The sequence below is a fragment of the Phyllobates terribilis genome, unplaced genomic scaffold (assembly GCF_046119375.1).
Source record: "Phyllobates terribilis strain yellow unplaced genomic scaffold, ASM4611937v1 Scaffold_3__8_contigs__length_932513732, whole genome shotgun sequence".
Lineage (NCBI taxonomy): Eukaryota > Metazoa > Chordata > Amphibia > Anura > Dendrobatidae > Phyllobates > Phyllobates terribilis.
Window position 1 is genome coordinate 315,350,179 of NW_027362763.1, and position 22,150 is coordinate 315,372,328.

Sequence of the window (22,150 nt, forward strand, 5' to 3'; positions counted from 1 at the left end):
CACATGTGTTAATTCATAGTTTTGATGCCTTCAGTGTTAATGTACAATTTTCATAGTCAAGAAAATACAGAAAAATCTTAAATGAGAAGGTGTGTCCAAACTTTTGGTCTGCGCTGTACATATGTAATAAAACTTTTTTTTAATGTAAATCTAAAGTATCATTTTTATAGGGGCCTATATGAATGTATCATTTGAGTTTTGGTGGTCACAGACTTCCTGGATTCTGCCTATGCTCGTATTTGAGAAATATAAGTGAGGTAGTGTGGACTAAACTGTTAGAAATAAGTTGTGCTATGTCCTAAGGCAGAAAGACACTGTGATTGTTCTGTTTTAAAGGAAACATTTAGTAGGAACAGTCAATACCTTGAGTCTAACATCTTTAATACATGCATTAGTAACACTGTGGGCACAGTAGTACCAAATATATGTATTTTTTATGTATTCATTTTTTGAGGAACTTTGCCTTAAAGGGGTATTCCCATCTCCAAGATCCTATCCCAATATGTAGTAGGTGTAATAATAATAACATTAGCAAATATCTCCAATTAGAAATGTAGTATAGTATTTTGGATTTGCTATCTCTCTTTCCTCATGTGCAGGCAATACAGGACCTTAGGTATCCATGGTTACGACCACTAGCAACTAGCTAACTAACTGTGACTTTATCTGTGAAGCCTGCACATGAGGAAAGACATAGCGAAACCAAAATACTATACTACATTTCTAATTTGAGATATTTGCTCATATTATTATGATTACACCTACTACATATTGGGATAGGATCTTGGAGATGGGAATACCCCTTTAACAATGCCTGCTAAGGATTTTTTTTCTATCTTTTTTGACAGCTTACTATCGGTAATACCAGTCAACAATGCAAATGAGAAGATTATCCTTTGTGTACTATGATCAAGCACTCTATGATTCAATCTGATGATCTTGAACACTATAGAGCTCCTGTAGCAAAATAATGGTTTATTATGGGCTCATAAGGTGCCCATTCACATTAGATAGCAGTCAGTTATCTATTCCCAATCCATCATACACACTCAAGCTCGGCTGAGTGTGCAAGTATGTTCATTAGGCCTCCTCACCGCATGTCCATCAATGTGTCATCCGTGTGGTCATTTTTACCATCTGTGTGTCATCAGCGTTTTTCCAGTATGGATAAAGAAAGAAATGAATTACAAAACTTCTCATATACTTTGCAAAGTTAAATACGGACAGCACACGTAAGGCACACGGGTGCCATCCCTATGCTGTACGTGTTTTTCATGGACCCATAAACTTGGCTCTTAGCAATATAGCTTATAATGTGTATGTGTGGTATCCGTAAAAAAAAAGGATACCATATTTACTGGAAACACGAACATGTGAAGGAGGTCTTAAGGAGAGTGCAATAAGCTGCTGCCACACAACACAATCCTCTCCAGACACCTCTGGTGTCAACTTATCTCTCTGAGAAACAATATGATTGGGCGATGTAACTTAACATGGAGAGTTGGGTGGACCCCATACACATTAAAATGTGTTCAGTCCCGTCGTGCCAAAATCAATAGGTTTGGCTGATTTTCTTCTAAGGGCCTTTAGCATTTAAAAAATGCATTTCTTTTTCAACCATATTACACTTTGTGAAATACCAATTTGTGGGACAGAATTTTTCAAGGAAACAGCACAATTATTTGTCCTAAAAATCAAAAATTATTATTATTTCATCTGATTTTGATAGAATGTGATTATAGGAGAACAAATTAACAGTAGCCAGCAAAACAAGTATTTTCTTCTAACTGCATTTTAGAAATGTATTTTCCTGCCAGGACACAAGGGAAGACTTGGCACAGGATTGCCAGTTAGCGACCTCCTAACAGCATGACTGGCTGTGGCAGCTGGAATTTGCTCAGCAGAGTTTGATTCCGAAGAAAGAGGACCCATGCTGGGATTATGTAGGTTATGGTGAAAATGTGACACAACGTTAGTTTGTGATGGTGCCAGGGGGACCTGTGGTGCTTCAGTTTTTACCACCTTTCCAGGCTGGAAAAGAAAAAAGTTTTAGTTCTGCAAAGTTCCTAATCACATATACAGTGTATTATATGATGGGGCACCCCCAAAAAATGAAAATTACTTACTTAATGAAAACATTAATCCCCTTCAAAATTCTGTCCATTAGATGATATGCACTTGCTCCAATGGTTTTTCCACTGTTCAAATTTTTTTTTATATTCTTCTGAACCAATGCTGTTAAGTGCCTCCAGCTATTTTTTTATTACCTCTTCTACGTCCTGAAAACGTTTTCCCTTTAGGTTTTTTATTATTCTTGGGAATATGAAAAAGTTTGAAGGGGCTATGTCGGTCGAGTAAGAGGGGTGACCCTGATTTTTTGTCAAAAGTCATCATAGAGGATGAATTTTGGTGTTACACCTATGACCAGGGTCGGACTGGGGTGCCTAGGGCCCACCAGGGAAACTGACTCTAGGGGCCCACACTACAGCCCACCATAAACGGTTTTATTACTTGTTATGCTTTTCTATAATGTACTATAATTACATGATTGGCCGCGCTGTGAAGCACTGAGCGGCAGGACTTTCTTCGAACAGTCATTCCGTACTGCCAGAGTGCCTTTAATGGTAACTTGTCACCTTGAAAAACTATATTTATCTGCAGATATGGGGTTAATCTGCAGGTAAATAGGGTTTAAAGCCTGGTTAGACGGCTTATTGGAAAAGCGTTGGCTACACGGAGAAAATTACATTTTATTCTCCCTGCCACCACTCGCTTCCTGTCATAGGATCGGTGCAAGGAGGGAGACATTACAGTCACCGCGAACTACAAAGTGAGCGTGCTGCAATAACATCCGGCACCTTGATTGTGACACTTCCATGGAGGCCAACCTCAGGCTGAGCTTCATTGAATGACGAACATGGCAGCAGCACCTGGCAACTAGTGCTGAGCTAGCGTGGTTGGATAAGGTGTGATCCCAGCATGCTCGGGTGTTATCTGAGTATCTTGTAGTGCTCTGCTACTATTCTCGAATCCCCAGGGTAGCATGTTTTGGGGCGGTAGACAGACGCAACACATGCAGGAATTGCCTGTTTGTTAGGTAATCCCTGCATGTGTTGCTTCTGTCTACCGCCGCAAAACATGTTACTGCAGGGACTAGAGCATATTAGCAGAGCACTACAAGATACTCAGATAACACCTGAGCATGCTGGGATCACACCTTATCCGACCACACTCACTCAGCACTAGTTGCCAGGTGCAGCTACCATGTTAGTCATTCAATGAAGCTCAGCCTGAGGTTGGGCTCCATGGAAGTGTCACAATCAAGGTGCCGGACGTTATTGCAGCACGCTCACTTTGTAGTTCGCGGTAACTGTAATGTCTCTTATCCAACCACGCTCACTCAGCACTACTGGCAACCCATCAGCAACCTGCAACTGCGTCACAGGGGGCTGAAGAGAGCAGGTGACTGCATGCACCGGCCATTGTGCTATCAAAATGCCGCTGTCAGTGATTGACAAGGGCACTTAAATACTCAAAACAGCAGCAATCAAGGCGAGCTCTGATCACTGCTGTTACAGGCAGACGCCGGCTATGTAACACAGCCGACATCTGCTCGGTATGGAGCAGGCTCAGCTCCTGAACCCGCTCCATACAAGCACATCCCTATGGTGACAGTTATGACAAGGTTAGCAAATTTCACTTGTCCGTTCCTAAATGTGGAAAGACAAATGGAATTCCTTAACACATGTGAAAGAGACCTAATAGATTTAGTAAAGGTGCCCCAAGCATATGAATGTTATTACACACCACAATGCACAGTTACATACACGCATCTTACAAAAATACATATTATTCCAGATACGCAGACGCGCACAAACACATCAGTACATGAATACATCATCTGAACCACCATCATTTGTAATGTCAGGTCAGCCCCATATATATTTGTATCGCATAAACCTACAACTCCCAGTATGTAATTAACAATAGAGATACTGGGAGTTGTTATCAGTCATCATCAGACTGTGGACCATACAGGAACCACAGTACTGATGAGACGTAGGCAGGATCACAAATGAACATTTACATCCAGGTATCTTACCTGAGACGTCTTCTCTGATTAGAGTTGTTCTCTTTCTTTTCTCCATCTTGTCCAGACTCCATGATGAGTTTTCTCATCCACAGCTCATCTCTGCAGACTTCCATCTTCTCCGGTCTTCTGCAGCACATCCCCACACGATGCCCTTAAAGATAGCAGAGTCATTATAATGCTCCTGAATAAAAATATCTACACTGAGCCCCTGAATAAACCTAACTCTTACAATGCTCCCTGCACAAAACATGACATACACTCTACCCCTCTTATGGTACCTGCTCTCCACACTGTCCTCTCCTTACCATACTGGTCCCCCTCTCCTCACTGTCCTCTCCTTACCATACTGGGCCCCCTCTCCACACTGTCCTCTCCTTTCCATACTGGGCCCCCTCTCCACACTGTCCTCTCCTTACCATACTGGGCCCCCTGTTCACACTGTCCTCTCACACTGTGTCCCCCCTATACTGTCCAGTTTCTATACTGTGCCCCTTCATCACACTCCCCCTCCTCAGCATACTGTTCCCCCCTTTCTGTGCCCTCACACTGTTTCCCCCATACTGCCGCATCTCTATACCTTCCCCCACACTACCTAGTCTCTGTGCTGTCACCTCACACTTTTCTCCCTCCATACAGTCTCCTCACACTATTCCCCCACTCTCCATACTGTTTCCTCATACATCCCTCTTCCCCATTCTGTTCCTGCACTCATTCCCACCCCTCCTCTGGTTCATCATACTGTTTCTTCACACATCTCCCCATTCTGTCTCCTAAAATTTCTCTCCCATCTCTCCCCAAATATAATAAATCTTCGGAAGACCACACAGACATGCAGAAACGCGCTTACACACACGAAAACAAGCGCACACAGACACATACTAAGGGCACTTTCACACGTCAGTACATGCGATGGCAGTTTCCACACGTACCAGAGACACTGACACACGTAGACCCATTCAAATGAATGTTTTTACCTGCTGCACCTCCCACAAAACATCCCGCACACTGATGACAACGCTCTTCCTAAGCACCAGGTGCTGAACGCTGCTCTCATCATAGATCCCTGCCGGCGCTGCGATCAGCAGCAGCAGAGTCAATGATGAGAGTAGTAGTCTACTCCCGCCGTGTAGAACTGTAAAAATAGGAATAAAATAAAAAAATCCTAATACTCACCTCTCCTAAGCGTCACCCGCTGTAATCCGTGCAAGCGCTCATGCCAAGGAGAACGACTCCTGCAGCGAGTGGGCCCCGGAGCTGCGCTCAACAAGGGGTGCCCTGTCAATCACTGAGCGCAGCTCCGGGGCCCGCTCGCTGCAGGAGTCATTCTCCTCGGCGTGAGCGCTCACACGGATCACAGCGGGTGACGCTTAGGAGAGGTGAGTATAAGGATTCTTTTATTTTATTCCTATTTTTACAGTTGGACACGGAGGGAGTAGACTACTACTCTCATCATTGACCCTGCTGCTGCTGATCGCAGCACCGGCAGGGATCTATGATGAGGGCAGCGCTCAGCACCCGGCTCTTGGGAACAGCGCTAACTGTACACTGATTCCCAAGCGCCGGTACGGGTCACACGGATTACACACAGGTGGACACGGATATCTCCAGTCCCGTAAATATCAGGACATGTGAAAGAGCCCTAATATGCACACACAGATACACATACTCACAGAAATGGGGACACGTACACACGCAGGCAAGCACACACAGAAATGCACACGCAGTCATGCTCAGACACACTCAGACAATCACACACAAAAATGCAGACACACAGGGAAGTACGCACACGTGTGAAGACATATATACACACGTAGACATGCAGGCACTCAAATACATACACACAAACACATGCAGGCAAATACAGTACACACACGCAAGCAGACATATACACACACACAGGCATATACACACACACACACACAGGCAGGCATATATACACACAGGCAGGCATATATACACACACACACATGCAGGCATATACACACACACATGCAGGCATATACACACACACACACACACATGCAGGCATATACACACACAGGCATACACACACACAGCCATATACACACACACACATGCAGGCATATACACACACACACATGCAGGCATATACACACACACAGCCATATACACACACACATGCAGGCATACACACACACACAAACACACATGCAGGCATATACACACACACACACACACATGCAGGCATATACACACACACACACATGCAGGCATATACACACACACACATGCAGGCATATACACACACACACACGCAGGCATATACACACACACACACACACACAGCCATATACACACACACACATGCAGGCATATACACACACACACACATGCAGGCATATACACACACACACACACATGCAGGCATATACACACACACACATGCAGGCATATACACACACACACACACATGCAGGCATATACACACACACACACATGCAGGCATATACACACACACACACACATGCAGGCATATACACACACACAGGCATATATACACACAGCCATATACACACACACACACATGCAGGCATACACACACACACAGCCATATACACACACATATACACACACACACATATATATACACACACACATATATGCACACACACATATATACACACACACACACACACACATGCAGGCATATACACACACACACAGCCATATAACTCACCCATAAAAACGTTATTGACTATTTGGCACGGTGCTCTTGACATGAAATTGAAGCAGTGAGAGCTGTAGGCCTGCAGTCTTGTTTCCAATTCCAGGCCAGGCCACATTCCACATATCCAGCCCCGGAGCCGGTATAAAAAAGCCCAGTCAGAGCAGGAGAGAAGGGGGCGGTGCCACCACCTGGTCGGGAGCCGGTATTACTACAGGGGAGCAGGCCAGAGCAGATATGGAGCCGGGATGGGACCGTATCAGAAGCCCGGGAGCAGGGAGAGCAGAGCGAGACATCAGCTTCGGTGGCGCCGGTGTTTCATAGGACGGCCCCGGAGCAGAGAGAGCACTGCAGAGCGCGGGCGCGCGTATCAGAGGCCAGGAGAGAGCGGCGTCAGCGTCACCACAGTCTGCCAGCCAGCGGGAAAGCAGAGCGCAGTGCGTGTCACCGCTCAGAAAGAATCCATCCTCTTAGTGTCAGAGACTCACGTGGTAAGTATGCTGCATGCACGTCACTGCAGGCCTGCTGTCACCAATGAATGTGCCATGCGCGCGACGCTACATTTGATTCAGCCGCGCTTTTAAAGGGCTCACACTTTTAAAGGGCCCCGGCCACCAATTTTCTCACTCTCATATCGGGGCCCACCGGGAAATTTCCCGATTTCCCGCCAGGCCAGACCGACCCTGCCTATGACCCTGAAACAAAACAGCAGCCCAGCCAGTGGAAGACCAGATCAAAAAAAGTACGGCAAGTAAAATCAAATTTGAAGTCCATGATCGTTTGTGTTTTCGACATCAAAGGAGTCGTTTACGTTGAATTTGTTCCTCAGGACACCACAGTGAACCAACATTACTATCTGCAAGTGCTGAAGCAATTGTGTGAGACAGTGAGAAAAAATGACCTGAATTGTGACAATCAGGGGACTGGCTGCTTCATCAAGACAATGCGGCTGCCCACACAGCATTGAAAATCAACCAATTTTTGGTGAAAAACGGCATCACAACGGTTTCTCAAACCCCTTACTCACCCGACCTAGCCCCCTGTGACATCTTCTTATTCCCAAGAATGAAGAAAAACCTAAAGGGAAAGTGTTTTCAGGATGTAGAAAAGGTTAAGAAAAAAATAGCTAGCGGCAGTTACCAACATTAGTTCAATAGAATATAAAAATATTTCGAACTGTGGAAAACCATTGGGACAAGTGCAGATGATCAAATGGGCAGTATTTTGAAGGGGATTAATGTTTTCAAGATGTAATCTTGATTTAAAAAAAAATTAAATCATCAATTCTCGTTTTTGGGGGTACTCCCATATTTGAAACCAGAAGTTTACATACACTGTGGAAAAAGACACATATGCATGTTTTTCTCAAAAACTGACATGAAATCAGAATAAATCTTTTCTGTTCTAGGTCAGTTAGGATTACCATAATTTTTTATATTTGCCAAATGCCAGAATAATGAGAGAGAGAGAATATCTTAAGGCATTTTTATTACTGCAAAGTCAAAAGTTTACATACATTTCATTACTATTTGGTACCATTGCCCTTAAACTAAATGACTTGGTATCAAACGTTTGGGATATCCTTCCACAAGCTTCTCACAATAGTTGGTCGGAATTTGGGCCCATTCCTCCTGACAAAACTGGTGTAACTGATCCAGGGTTGTAGGTCGCTTTGCTTGCACCTGCCTTTTCAGCTTTGCCCATAAATTTTCAATAGGATTGAGATCAGAGCTTTGTGATGGCCACTCCAAAACATTGACTTAAGCCACTTTATTACCATTTTGGTATTATGCTTCGGGTCATTGTCCATTTGGAAGACCCATTTCCGCCAAAGCTTTAACTTCCTGGTTGATGTCTTGAGATGTTGCTTCAGTATTGCCACATAATCTTCTTTTTTCATGATGCCATCTATTTTGTGAAGTGCACCCATCCCTCCTGCAGCAAAACAACCCCACAACATGATTCTGCCACCCCCGTTTTTCACAGTTGGGATGGTGTTCTTAGGCTTCCAAGCTTCTCCCTTTTTCCTCCAAACGTAACGATGGTCATTATGCCCAAAAAGTTCCACTTTAGTTTCATCAGACCACAGGACATGTCTCCAAAAATTAAAGTCTTTGTTCCTGTGTGCATTTGCAAACATTAATCTGCCTTTTTTATGTTTCTTTTGGAGTAATGGCTTCTTCCTGGCAAAGTGGCCTTTCAGCCCATGTTGATACAGTACTCGTTTCACTGTGGATATTGACACAATCTTACCATCTTCACAAGGTCTTTTGGTTTTGTCCTTGGGTTGATAGGCACATGTCGGACCAAAGCACGTTCATCTCTGGGACACAAAACCCATCTCCTTCCTGAGCAGTATGATGGCAGGACATTCCCATCTTGTTTGTACTTGCGTATAATTGTTTGTACAGATGAACGAGGCACCTTCAGGTATCTTGAAATTGTACCCAAGGATGAGCCAGACTTGTGTAAGTCCACAATTCTCTTCCTGATATCTTGACTGATTTCTTTAGACTTTTCCATGATGATATACAAAGAAGCAGTGTGTTTCAAGTGTGCATTAAAATACATCCACAGGTGTGTCTCTAATTAACTCAGATGTTGCAAAAAAAAACATAAAAAGCTTCCATACACATGACATCATCATATGGGCAGTCCAGAATTGTTTAAAGGCATAGTAATCTTAGTGTATGTAAACTTTTGACTTTGTAGTAAGTAATATAAATTCCTTAAAACATTCTCTCTCTCATTATTCTGGCATTTGGTAAATATTAAAAATTATGGTAATCCTAATTGACCTAAAACGGGAAAGGTTTATTCTGATTTCATGTCAGATATTGAGACAAACATGCATATGTGTCTTTATACAGTGTAAGTAAACGTCTGGTTTCAACTGTATATAAATATATACAGTGTGTGTATATACAGTGCTGGCCAAAAGTATTGGCACCCCTGCAATTCTGTCAGATAATACTCAGTTTCTTCCTGAAAATTATTGCAATCACAAAGTCTTTGGTATTATTCTCTTCATTTAATTTGTCTTCAATGAAAAAAACACAAAAAGAATTGTCCTAACGCCAAATTGGATACAATTCCACACCAAAACTAAAAAAGGGGGTGGACAAAAGTATTGGCACCCTTTGAAAAATCATGTGATGCTTCTCTAATTCGTGTAATTAACAGCACCTGTAACTTACCTGTGGCACCTAACAGGTGTTGGCAATAACTAAATCACACTTGCAGCCAGTTAACATGGATTAAAGTTGACTCAGCCTCTGTCCTCTGTCCTTGTGTGTACCACATTGAGCATGGAGAAAAGAAAGAAGACCAAAGAACTGTCTGAGGACTTGAGAAACCAAATTGCGGGGAAGCATGAGCAATCTCAAGGCTACAAGTCCATCTCCAAAGACCTAAATGTTCCTGAGTCTTCCATGCGCAGTGTCATCAAGAAGTTTAAAGCCCATGGCACTGTGGCTAACCTCCCTAGATGTGGACGGAAAAGAAAAGTTGACGAGAGATTTCAACGCAAGATTGTGCAGATGGTGGATAAAGAACCTCGACTAACATCCAAACAAGCGCAAGCTGCCCTGCAGTCCGAGGGTACAACAGTGTCAACCCGTACTATCCGTCGACGTCTGAATGAAAAGGGACTGTATGGTAGGATACCCAGGAAGACCGACACTTCTTACCCCGAGACATAAAAAAGCCAGGCTGTAGTTTGCCAAAACTTACCTGAGAAAGCCCAAAACGTTTTGGAAGAATGTTCTCTGATCAGATGAGACAAAAGTAGAGCTTTTTGGGAAAAAGCATCAACATACAGTGTACAGGAAAAAAAAGAGGCATTCAAAGAAAAGAACACGGTCCCTACAGTCAAACATGGCGGAGGTTCCCTGATGTTTTGGGGTTGCTTTGCTGCCTCTGGCACTGGACTGCTTGACCGTGTGCATGGCATTATGAAGTCTGAAGACTACCAACAAATTTTGCAGGATAATGTAGGGCCCAGTGTGAGAAAGCTGGGTCTCCCTCAGAGGTCATGGGTCTTCCAGCAGGACAATGACCCAAAACACACTTCCAAAAGCACTATAAAATGGTTTTAGAGAAAGCACTGGAGACTTCTAAGGTGGCCAGCAATGAGTCCAGACCTAAATCCCATAGAACACCTGTGGAGAGATCTCAAAATGGCAGTTTGGAGAAGGCACCCTTCAAATATCAGGGACCTGGAGCAGTTTGCCAAAGAAGAATAGTCTACAATTCCAGTAGAGAATTGTAAGAAACTCATTGATGGTTACAGGAAGCGGTTGTTCACAGCTATTTTGGCTAAAGGTTGTGCAACCAAGTATTAGGCTGAGGGTGCCAATACTTTTGTCCGGCCCTTTTTTGGAGTTTTGAGTGAAATGACCAATGATTTCATTTTTGCTTCATTCTCTTTTGTGTTTTTTCCTTGCAAGCAAATTAAATGAAGATAATAATACCAAAGAATTTGTGATTGCAATCATTTTCAGGAAGAAACTGAGTATTATCTGACCGAATTGCAGGGGTGCCAATACTTTTGGCCAGCACTGTATATATATATATATATATATATATATATATATATATATACACACACACAGCACAGACCAAAAGTTTGGACACACCTTCTCATTTAAAGATTTTCCTGTATTTTCATGACTATGAAAATTGTACATTCACACTGAAGGCATCAAAACTATGAATTAACACACGTGGAATTATATACTTAACAAAAAAGTGTGAAACAACTGAAAATATGTCTTATATTCTAGGTTCTTCAAAGTAGCCACCTTTTGCTTTGATGACTGCTTTGCACACTCTTGGCATTCTCTTGATGAGCTTCAAGAGGTAGTCACCGGAAATGGTTTTCACTTCACAGGTATGCCCTGTCAGGTTTAGTAAGTGCAATTTCTTGCCTTATAAATGGGGTTGGGACCATCAGTTGTGTTGTGCAGAGGTCTGGTGGATACACAGCTGATAGTCCTACTGAACAGACTGTTAGAATTTGTATTATGGCAAGAAAAAAGCAGCTAAGTAAAGAAAAACGAGTGGCCATCATTACTTTAAGAAATGAAGGTCAGTCAGTCCGAAAAATTAGGAAAACTTTGAAAGTGTCCCCAAGTGCAGTTGCAAAACCCATCAAGTGCTACAAAGAAACTGGCTCACATGAGGACCGCCCCAGGAAAGGAAGACCAAGAGTCACCTCTGGTTCTGAGGATAAGTGTATCCGAGTCACCAGCCTCAGAAATCGCAGGTTAACAGCAGCTCAGATTAGAGACCAGGTCAATGCCACACAGAGTTCTAGCAGCAGACACATCTCTACAACAACTGTTAAGAGGAGACTTTGTGCAGCAGGCCTTCATGGTAAAATAGCTGCTAGGAAACCACTGCTAAGGACAGGCAACAAGCAGAAGAGACTTGTTTGGGCTAAAGAACACAAGGAATGGACATTAGACCAGTGGAAATCTGTGCTTTGGTCTGATGATTCCAAATTTGAAATTTGAGATCTTTGGTTCCAACCATCATTTATTTTTCAAAAGGACAATGACCCCAAACACACCTCCAGGCTGTGTAAGGGCTATTTGACCAAGAAGGAGAGTGATGGGGTGCTATGCCAGATGACCTGGCCTCCACAGTCACCAGACCTGAACCCAATCGAGATGGTTTGGGGTGAGCTGGACCGCAGAGTGAAGGCAAAAGGGCCAACAAGTGCTAAGCATCTCTGGGAACTCCTTCAAGATTGTTGGAAGACCATTTCCGGTGACTACCTCTTGAAGCTCATCAAGAGAATGCCAAGAGTGTGCAAAGCAGTCATCAAAGCAAAAGGTGGCTACTTTGAAGAACCTGAATATAAGACATATTTTCAGTTGTTTCACATTTTTTTGTTAAGTATATAATTCCACATGTGTTAATTCATAGTTTTGATGCCTTCAGTGTGAATGTACAATTTTCATAGTCATGAAAATACAGAAAAATCTTTAAATGAGAAGGTGTGTCCAAACTTTTGGTCTGTACTGTATATATATTTATTTGTATATAAATATATATATAATTCTGACCAGTGAAAATTACAAACTATATGTATCTTTGTGAACATACCATTTTTCTGACAAATATTGCTTATGATATCACATTATATACACTCATTCTATTATTATACTTCGTTATCAAATAATGCATTCAACATAACATAACTTCCATGACTGTAATCACACAAATTGATTGGATTCATAGAAAGGTTATAATCTACGGTGTGCACAGATGTAGAGTGGAAAAAGAGGAGATGAATGAATATATTTTGGACAACAGCATATTAGAGATGGCATGTGATGTTTAGCACCAATTTACTGAATTTTGGAGCAATCTGTTTAGTCTGTGTACTTGTTGGAGTAGGAAAAAGATAATGGGAGAAGTGAGATCATGACCCATAATTGAGATGGTGGCAATTACATTGATACCTCCTTCCATGGGCTATAAGTAAACGATAATGCATGTTATTATATCTATATTAACATATGTGCATCTGTAAAAGAAAATATATAGATATGTGAGTACCTGAGGCTCATAGACTGTGCATTGAGCTACAACGTCCTCATCTACTGCTCCTGGAGTTTTCACAACTGATCCAGAGCAAAATCCAAAATTCTGTAATGGCAAATCAAAAATAAATTCTGATTAGAGTTGGTGCAAAATATATTCACACGGCCAATTTAGTCAGCCATGACAAAGGGTTGCAGCCTTTGGATGGGTGAAGGAGTACCGTCTCTTACATGGTGACATCCGCAGCTGTTATTTTGATTAGCCGGCCAGTTGCAACATCACTTGTGCGTCACATTGCAGCGAGGGCTTTGTGCCAGCCCGGCTAATCAAAACAAGAGCCAGGGGCGCCGCCAGGAAAGAGGCGGTAATCCCTCTCCCATCCAGCGGCCACAGACTACTGTCAAGGCCATAGAATGGAACGAAAAACTATATATCCAATTATCCAGATATAAATGTCCCATTATTTGTTGCCTTTACTTAAACACAAATGCTAAAAAGTGGCTAAACTAAGTGCAAATGGAGATACAGGAAAATCTGCACTGGACACTTAAAGTACCTTCGCAGAAGAGGATACATGACGGGAAAGTCAGGAAGCAGTCATGTGGGTAAATCAATTAACTTCTGCAATATTAAATCCCATAGATGCAGAGACTGTTGTTTAAATGACCCCTCAATGAGCAGCAGAGGGTCTTCCAGTGAAGACCAGGGGTAAAAAAATAGACACAGCAACACTTTAGTATAACTCAACATAACATTTAATGACACATTAGGTTAGAACGTTTTACTATGAAGTGGAATATGCAAATTGCCTCTTCAGAGAAAAAGAGGACTCGAACTCTATAGCGCCACCTATTGGAAGCAGCAATCCTACAAGTTACAATCAACGCTTTAACGAGTCGTGCAATATGACTTAGGATAAAATCCAAATCAGAATTTAAATTTGCAGACACAGTGTTTCGGGCTGTTGACCCTCGTCAGTGCAAAGTATGAGAACTGATTTGGCTGCATGAGAGGTTCTGGACTGAGGTCTAAGGGGTAAATGTTTCTATAAAGTGGCTAACTTGTCTACAAATGTCAAATATACAACCCCAGGCAAAAATTATGGAATCACCGGGCTCGGAGGATGTTCATTCAGTTGTTTAATGTTGTTGAAAAAAAGCAGATCACAGACATGGCACAAAACTAAAGTCATTTCAAATGGCAACTTTAGGGCTTTAAGAAACACTAAAAGAAATCAAGATAAAAAATGTGGTATTCAGTAAGCGTAATTTTTTTCAGACCAATCAGAGGGAAAAAAAATATGGAATCGCTCAATTCTGAGGAAAAAATTATGGAATCACAATGTAAATTTTGATTTCCAAAACTAACACATGCATCAAATTAGATCTGCTGGTTAGTCTGTATCTAAAAAGGAGTGATCACACCTTGGAGAGCTGTTGCACAAAGTGGACTGACATGAATCATGGCTCCAACCTGAGAGATGTCAATTGAAACAAAGGAGAGGATTATCAGACTCTTAAAAGAAGGTAAATCATCACACAATGTTGCAAAAGATGTTGGTTGTTCACAGTCAGCTGTGTCTAAAATCTGGACCAAATACAAACAACATGGGAAGGTTGTTAAAGGCAAACATACTGGTAGACCAAGGAAGACATCAAAGCGTCAAGACCGAAAACTTAAAGCAATATGTCTCCAAAACAGGAAATGCACAACAAAACAAATGAGGAACGAATGGGAGGAAACTGGAGTCAATGTCTGTGAGCGAACTGTAAGAAACTGCCTAAAGGAAATGGGATTTACATACAGAAAAGCTAAATATAAGCCGTCATTAACACCTAAACAGAAAAAAACAATGTTACAATGGGCTAAGGAAAAGCAATCATGGACTGTGGATGACTGGATGAAAGTCATATTCATTGATGAATCGCAAATCTGCATTGGGCAAAGTGATGACGCTGGAACTTTTGTTTGGTGCCATTCCAATGAGATTTAGAAAGATGACTGCATGAAGAGAACATGCAAATTTCCACAGTCATTGATGATAAGGGGCTACATGTCAGGTAAAGGCACTGGGGAGATGGCTGTCATTATATCTTCAATAAATGCCCAAGTTTACATTGATATTTTGGACAGTTTTCTTATCCCATCAATTGAAAGGATGTTTGGGGATGATGACATAATTTTTCAAGATGATAATGCATCCTGCCATAGAGCAAAAACTGTGAAAACATTCCTTGAAAAAAGACACATAAGGTCATTGTCATGGCCGGCAAATAGTCCGGATCTCAATCCAATTGAAAATCTTTGGTGGAAGTTGAAGAAAATGGTCCATGACAAGGCTCCAACCTGCAAAGCTGATCTGGTAACAGCAATCAGATAATGTTGGAGCCAGATTGATGAAGAGTACTGTTTGTCACTCATTAAGTCCATGCCCCAGAGACTGCAAGCTGTTATTAAAGCCAGAGGTGGTGCAACAAAATACTAATGATGTATTGGAGTATTCTTTTGTGTGTTTGTTTTTCATGATTCCATAATTTTTTCCTCAGAATTGAGTGATTCCATATTTTTGTCCCTCTGCTTGGTCTGAAAAAAATTACCCTTACTGAGTACCACATTTTTTATCTTGATTTCTTTTAGTGTTTCTTAAAGCCCTAAAGTTGCCATTTGAAATTACTTTAGTTTTGTGCCATGTCTGTGATCTGCTTTTTTTCAACAACATTAAACAACTGAATTGAACATCTTCCGAGCCCGGTGATTCCATAATTTTTGCCAGAGGTTATATATACACAAGTCAACTGTGGGTAATTGGAGGGTTTTACTGCATATCCTGCAAAATTCTTACATTACAAATTACAATACCCTAATAAGGCCAGCTTCAGGCAGCTTTAACTTCAGAAACTAATGAATCTTTTTCTACAGATCCTAACACAAACTTATTATGGCTGTTTGAAATTGACCTTATAAGAGGAATATGGAGACCTGAAAGTAAAGATGTTTTTAAAGCTCAATATCCTACGTCATGAAACAAATACTTACAGCACCAGCTCCAGTTTGCTCCACACATGCGACAATTCCAGAATTGGCTTCCTCTACAGTACAGTTACTTGCTGCAATAACAAACTCAACATGTACCGAATTGCTTATGCCGGACTACAAAAAATGTAAAAATTGAATTGGTAATTCTTTAGAAATATAAGCTTAGTACAACAATGCATCTAATACTACAGGCTAGCATAGTTCGGTCAGTGAAAGTCAATGTAGACAGGAGCCGGAACTGAGAGCCAGCAATAACATTATGTGAGCTCGGCAGCGCTCAATCAAGATATGACAGTGCTCAGTATACATATCGACAAGGCATAATAGTGCAATGAGCTCTTGGCCACGCCAAAGGTGCAGCAAGCCCCATTATTTGCATATAAAGTAAGTCGTTTTTTATGTCAACTAAATTAGTAAAATCTATAGTATAGGTATGTTTTTTATAGGTGCTAAATCCCCTATATACCTGTATAAGTGGTTCAGTCAGCAATTTTTGGTGTGGCAGACTCCAATTAAAGGTTTATTTTCCTATCTCTGACATTTATAGCATATCCATGGCATATGGCAGGGGCGGACATATCATTGGTGCAACCTGTGCAGCCACACAGATGGCCAAAAGGTAAAGGGACCACTTCCAGCTCCAAAACTGGTGTAATTGTGCATTATGATGAGCAATTGGACAGCAAAGGGCTCATATACTGTTCTTGTACAGGGCCCTCTTCTGTCTGTATCCGCCAGTGGGATATTGCATTGTTTGCTTGGATGAAGGGACCTTCACATATCTGGAGAGCAGAGCCACTTCTCAATCTGCTATTAATGAAGAGATGGCACCCATGCACAGTTCTTTCCATATACTTCTCCTGGAGTTCTGGATATTGCTAAGTATGTTTGCCATGGATATGCCATGAATGATCAAGATCGGAATAGCCCTTCCTTTATGATAACTAAATAAATGTATGTCATTTCCCTTAAAACAACTCTAGCACAAGATAAGTTTTAAAATATGTATTATCTTAGTTAAAGTGGAACTGACGTGTTACAGATGTGGAGAGCCAGAAAATACCCCGCAAACTCAATATTACATACACCATGTATCCTCAATCTTGTGTCTCTAAACATAAAACTCTACTGATCACATCATTGACAAGAACATGCCCCTGACTTGCCTGATAATTTGACTATGTAACCTCTACAACCAGCAGATAACTCAATACATAGCCCAATGGCTCCAATGGCTAGGGCAGACACAGGCCACAGATCCGTAGATAGAGTCTAAACCTATCTGTCCAATAACTCATCATAGGGACCTCCCTTATTTCTGTCACAATGCACCAGAAATGGTGAGCTGCTGGCTGCTTTATATGGTTCCAAACTTCCATTACCACGGTGTACCAGCACCGGTTACATGTATTTTATTTTCCCTCGCCAATGGTAATTTTCCTACCTCTGCTTTAAAAAAATATCATAGATAACTAATTTAGATGGTTGTAGACTTTTTATTAAAAAAAAGTCTTAGAAATATATTTTGTGAAATAACCAATATCACACTAGTGTAATTATTATACTGTATCCCATTAATTTCCAATTTCTATAAAGGTATATTTGTATGGAAGCTTGCAAAGTGAATATACCCCTGAGTGATCCTTTGATTTGCCTATAATGTGCATACAATATATGACAAAATGACCACAAATTGTTCGATTTTTACCTGAATTCTTCCCCGGCCAATCTCATGGAGTAAGTAAAATGCTGTGTTGTTTCCTCCATTAAATTTGTGAAGGGACACATCAGCTGCATGCACAACCTGGGTATCATTGAGTAGTGCCAGCAGTGGACAGTCAGGACAGATTCTGAGTATATTTTCTGCTGAATCTAAAGGAAGACAGAAAAGTCACTGTATATAACATTTGGAAATGGAACACTTTGGGTTTGTACTTAAAAATGAAAAAAAGCAAAACAAAAACGGTAACCAGATTTCTGCTTCCTGCAAATGTATAAAATCCTGTTTTATTTATTTTACATTTACATATAATTTTGCCAAAATTGGCTTAGTTTTGCCTACTGCCCCAACTCCTAACTCAGTAGTCATATCCTCCCATGGATTCTGAGAAAGTTCAACGTATAGCATGACAACAATCTGGGACTGTGATTAACTTGGTAATTGTGTCACAGTCAAGAAATCAAGGGTGGTGATTCATAAAACTGTTTTTACCAGGAAACTGGCTTAAAACAATTTGAAAAGTCACAAATTTTTTTGCACAAGGCAGAGTTGTACAAAAATTTTGTGACTTTTGGTGCTTTCACACCAGTCAACTCTGCTGATATGGGTGGGGCTGGGAGGAGTCCCCGACTGGAGTAACAATTCTGGTGAGGCACATGCAGGTGCACAGCATTAATAAAATGTGCTGAATTCGTTAACGACGTATCTCATTCTTACATGCCCATCATTAATGTCTCTATACCTTTGGCCTATGTTAACTCAAAGTAAAATAGCTTCCAGTACCACCTATATGCTAATGATATATAAATCTATCATCACCTCTCTGCTGTCCAGAATCGCAAAGTCTCTATCATCCATATCCATCTTCTTCTCCTCTCGCTTCCTAAAACTTAATATGGACAAAACCAACTAACCATCTTTCCTCCATATCACCTAATTCCCCTACCCAATATATCTATCACAATAAATGACATCACGCTTTCCCTTGTACCTGAAGTCCGCTGCCTCGGTGAAACCCTCAACTCTGCCCTGTCCTTCAAACCGCACATCCAAGCTATTACCACCTCCTGTAGCCTCCAACTTAAAAATATTTCCAGAATTATTCCTTCCTCAACACTCTACTAAAATATTAGTGTATGCCCTCATCATCTCCCACCTCAATTACTGCAATATCCTCCTCTCTGGCCTTCCAACTATTACTCTCGCAACACTCCAGTCTATCCTTAACTCTTAATGCTGCCCGATTAATCCATCTCTCCTCTGGCTACTCCTACGCCTCTCTTCTTTGCAGATCTCTTCATTGGCTCCCAATTTTCCAATGGATACAGTTTAAACTACTAACATTGACCTACAAAGCTGTCCATAATCTGTCTTCTCCATATATATTTGAACTAATTTCCCAATATCCTCCCAGACATAATCTCCAGCCCTCACAAGATCTCCTTCTCTCCTCCACCCTCGTACATTCCTCACTCAATTACCTTCAAGACCTTCTCCCGAGCACCCCCCATCATCTGAAATTCCGTGCCCCAACATTTCCGATTGTCTACAACGTTCAGAACCTTCAGACAGAACTTTAAAATCCATGTCCTAAAGAAAACATACAGCCTGCAATGACCCCACTATTACCTCAACATCCCCAACCTACTGTCTCCTTCCCCATCACCCTATAGACTGTAAGTCTGCGAGTGTAGGACGCTCTCCCCATCTGTAAAATATGTCAATTTTATTTTGTTAATTGTAATTTTATATTTGTATGAATCCCCTTATCACATGTACAGCACCATGGATTCAATGGTGTTCTAAAAATAAATAATAATAATAATAAGAGTGGTTAACGAAACACCACTCTCAATGAATCAGAATCTTTGTTCCTATATAATAGGAAGGTAATCATTATATTATTAAATGCCAATTTTCTCTCTAATTTTACTATAGATATTTTAACTAAATTCAGGAAATTACCCAGTTCAGATTTGCAATGGGTGCTAATGACTTTAAAGGTGCCATTTTGATTCTGAAGTTTCACATCACAGTCTCCTTCCACTGCCTGCAAATAAAAAGACACAGCCAGTAATATACATCATGTGATGCTTGAAACAGTAGCAGTACACCGGAGACAGAGCGCAACGTCAGCAAAGTATGATAGTGCCTGTCTGCAGCCCATCGAGAGACTACAAACTCCCTTGCAGGTTATCAGAATAAGTGGTCCTGTGCTGGTACTAGCACTATAGCATAGGATCGCAGTCTAGCTAAGAATTTTTTTCATGATCTTTACTTATTTTCTGACTTATGCCTCACATAAAAGCAATATGATTTACTTAGCACAAATTATACATACATACCTGCTCCATAACTGGCCTCACAACACAATCCAATAGTGGCCTGGGACTTATAGATGGACACTTTGTCTCCAAGAGATCTAACTCCAAGAATATAAGGTCTCCAGATGCCTTAAAAACAAAAGCAAACACAATTCAATTACATTGTATGTATTATGTCCTTGTGAAAGCAAGATACTCTATATAATTCATATAATTATATTTTTGATTCAGCCAAATCTCCCAATATTTGGATCTTGACTCAGCATTACCTGCCAACTGGTTTTTTTTTACAGTCTGTAAAAAAATCAGTTTTTTTTTCTTCAGAAGAGAAATGAGCAAAGAACACAGTAAAGTGGTACTATATATATATATATACAATTATACATGTGCACACGTTGAATATTTGGAGCAGATGTCTCTGCACCAAAAACCAGAGTGTTGGCGGGTAAAAATGCTTAGTAATATGCACATTTTTATGACTTTTTAAAAATGCTGCAAAAACACAGAAAGAAATTGACAGGCTGCTGCTTTGAAAAAAAGGCTTTGAGGAATGAAAAAAGAAGCAGAATGAGCATGCGATTTCAGAAATCTCATTCATTTTGCTTGTACTATAAAGTGCAGCATTTTTTACCCTTGAAAAACGCATGGGAAAAACTGCAGCAAAAAAAGGCATGTGAACAAGACTTTATAGGTAAAAAAAAAATCTTAGCTATTGATTTTCTAGTGAATGGTTGTGTCTTGTATATTTTAATTTTAAGGGAAGAGTCAGACGGACATATAATTCAGATAGGATCGTAACGCAATGCTTGGACTGGCTGGCGGCTCTGCTGACTTGAGCATGACAGCATGTATTTCTTTGCAGCTGTCATGCTCGGGTCAGGAGCTCGAGCATTGCATTGCGATACTTATCTGAGTTATACGGCCATCTGACTCTTCCATAAGGTGACCAATGTTACTATGTCTACTATTACGGCATTACCTGGACTCTTTAAAATTTAAAAATCGAAATACTTACATTTTCTTTGATTAGATATGTTCATGATTTAACAAGCACATGAAATCTAGTATCCACAGAACTATCTCAGCCGTTTTAAATATTTAGCTTACCGAAGGGCGCACGTCGACTTTTTCAACTCGGTTGAGGGTAAACTTATATCCAGTGTTGCGATGGCTATTAATGTGCTGCACGGCTACGTTAGCTGCTTCATGCACATCTGCATCATCACAGTTTACAATACGACCAGGCTGCGGTAAAGGCCGTACAACAGCGCAACAAAGGAGTAACGAGGCCAACACTATCAGCGGCTTCATGATGTTCCAGTCTGCCTGGGTTACCTCTGGATGCTGTATGTGAGAAAGGAATAGAGCTGCACATGGCAGCTTCCTTATATAAAGCACATGAATCATGGTCTTGCCAGGGAAAATATTTGCTCTGGCATATCAGACCTGTGCAAATGAAACAGAAGAATAAACATTTGAGAAATCAATTTGTCTAGCTAGACTTCGGAAATGTAAATGCACGAATATTCTGTGTGCTGTCTGGTCTCCTCTATTTCGTCCTGTAGACTATGAAATAGAAGAATTTTTGAGAGTCTTACATCTATAATCATGTTACATCAGCTTGTGGCACTGGGGAGCTGATATGACTCCTTATTGCACAGGGGGGATGGTACACAGACAGGAAAAACCCCTGTCGCATAACTAAGATGAGCCAATCACTTCGCACCAAGCAATAGATG

General features: G+C 41.1%; 1 protein-coding gene across 1 annotated transcript; it reads right to left on the reverse strand.

The window, feature by feature from the left end:
- Positions 1–364: 364 nt before the first annotated feature.
- On the reverse strand, positions 365–21,797 carry AHSG (alpha 2-HS glycoprotein). Its single transcript, XM_073675007.1, has 7 exons — positions 21,519–21,797; positions 20,433–20,540; positions 20,053–20,137; positions 18,076–18,239; positions 16,368–16,481; positions 13,347–13,436; positions 365–2,031 (listed from the first exon to the last, which is right to left on the reverse strand). The coding sequence occupies exons 1-7, from the start codon at positions 21,720–21,722 to the stop codon at positions 1,795–1,797; spliced, it is 1,002 nt and encodes a 333-aa protein (XP_073531108.1). The 5' UTR covers positions 21,723–21,797; the 3' UTR covers positions 365–1,794.
- Positions 21,798–22,150: the final 353 nt, after the last annotated feature.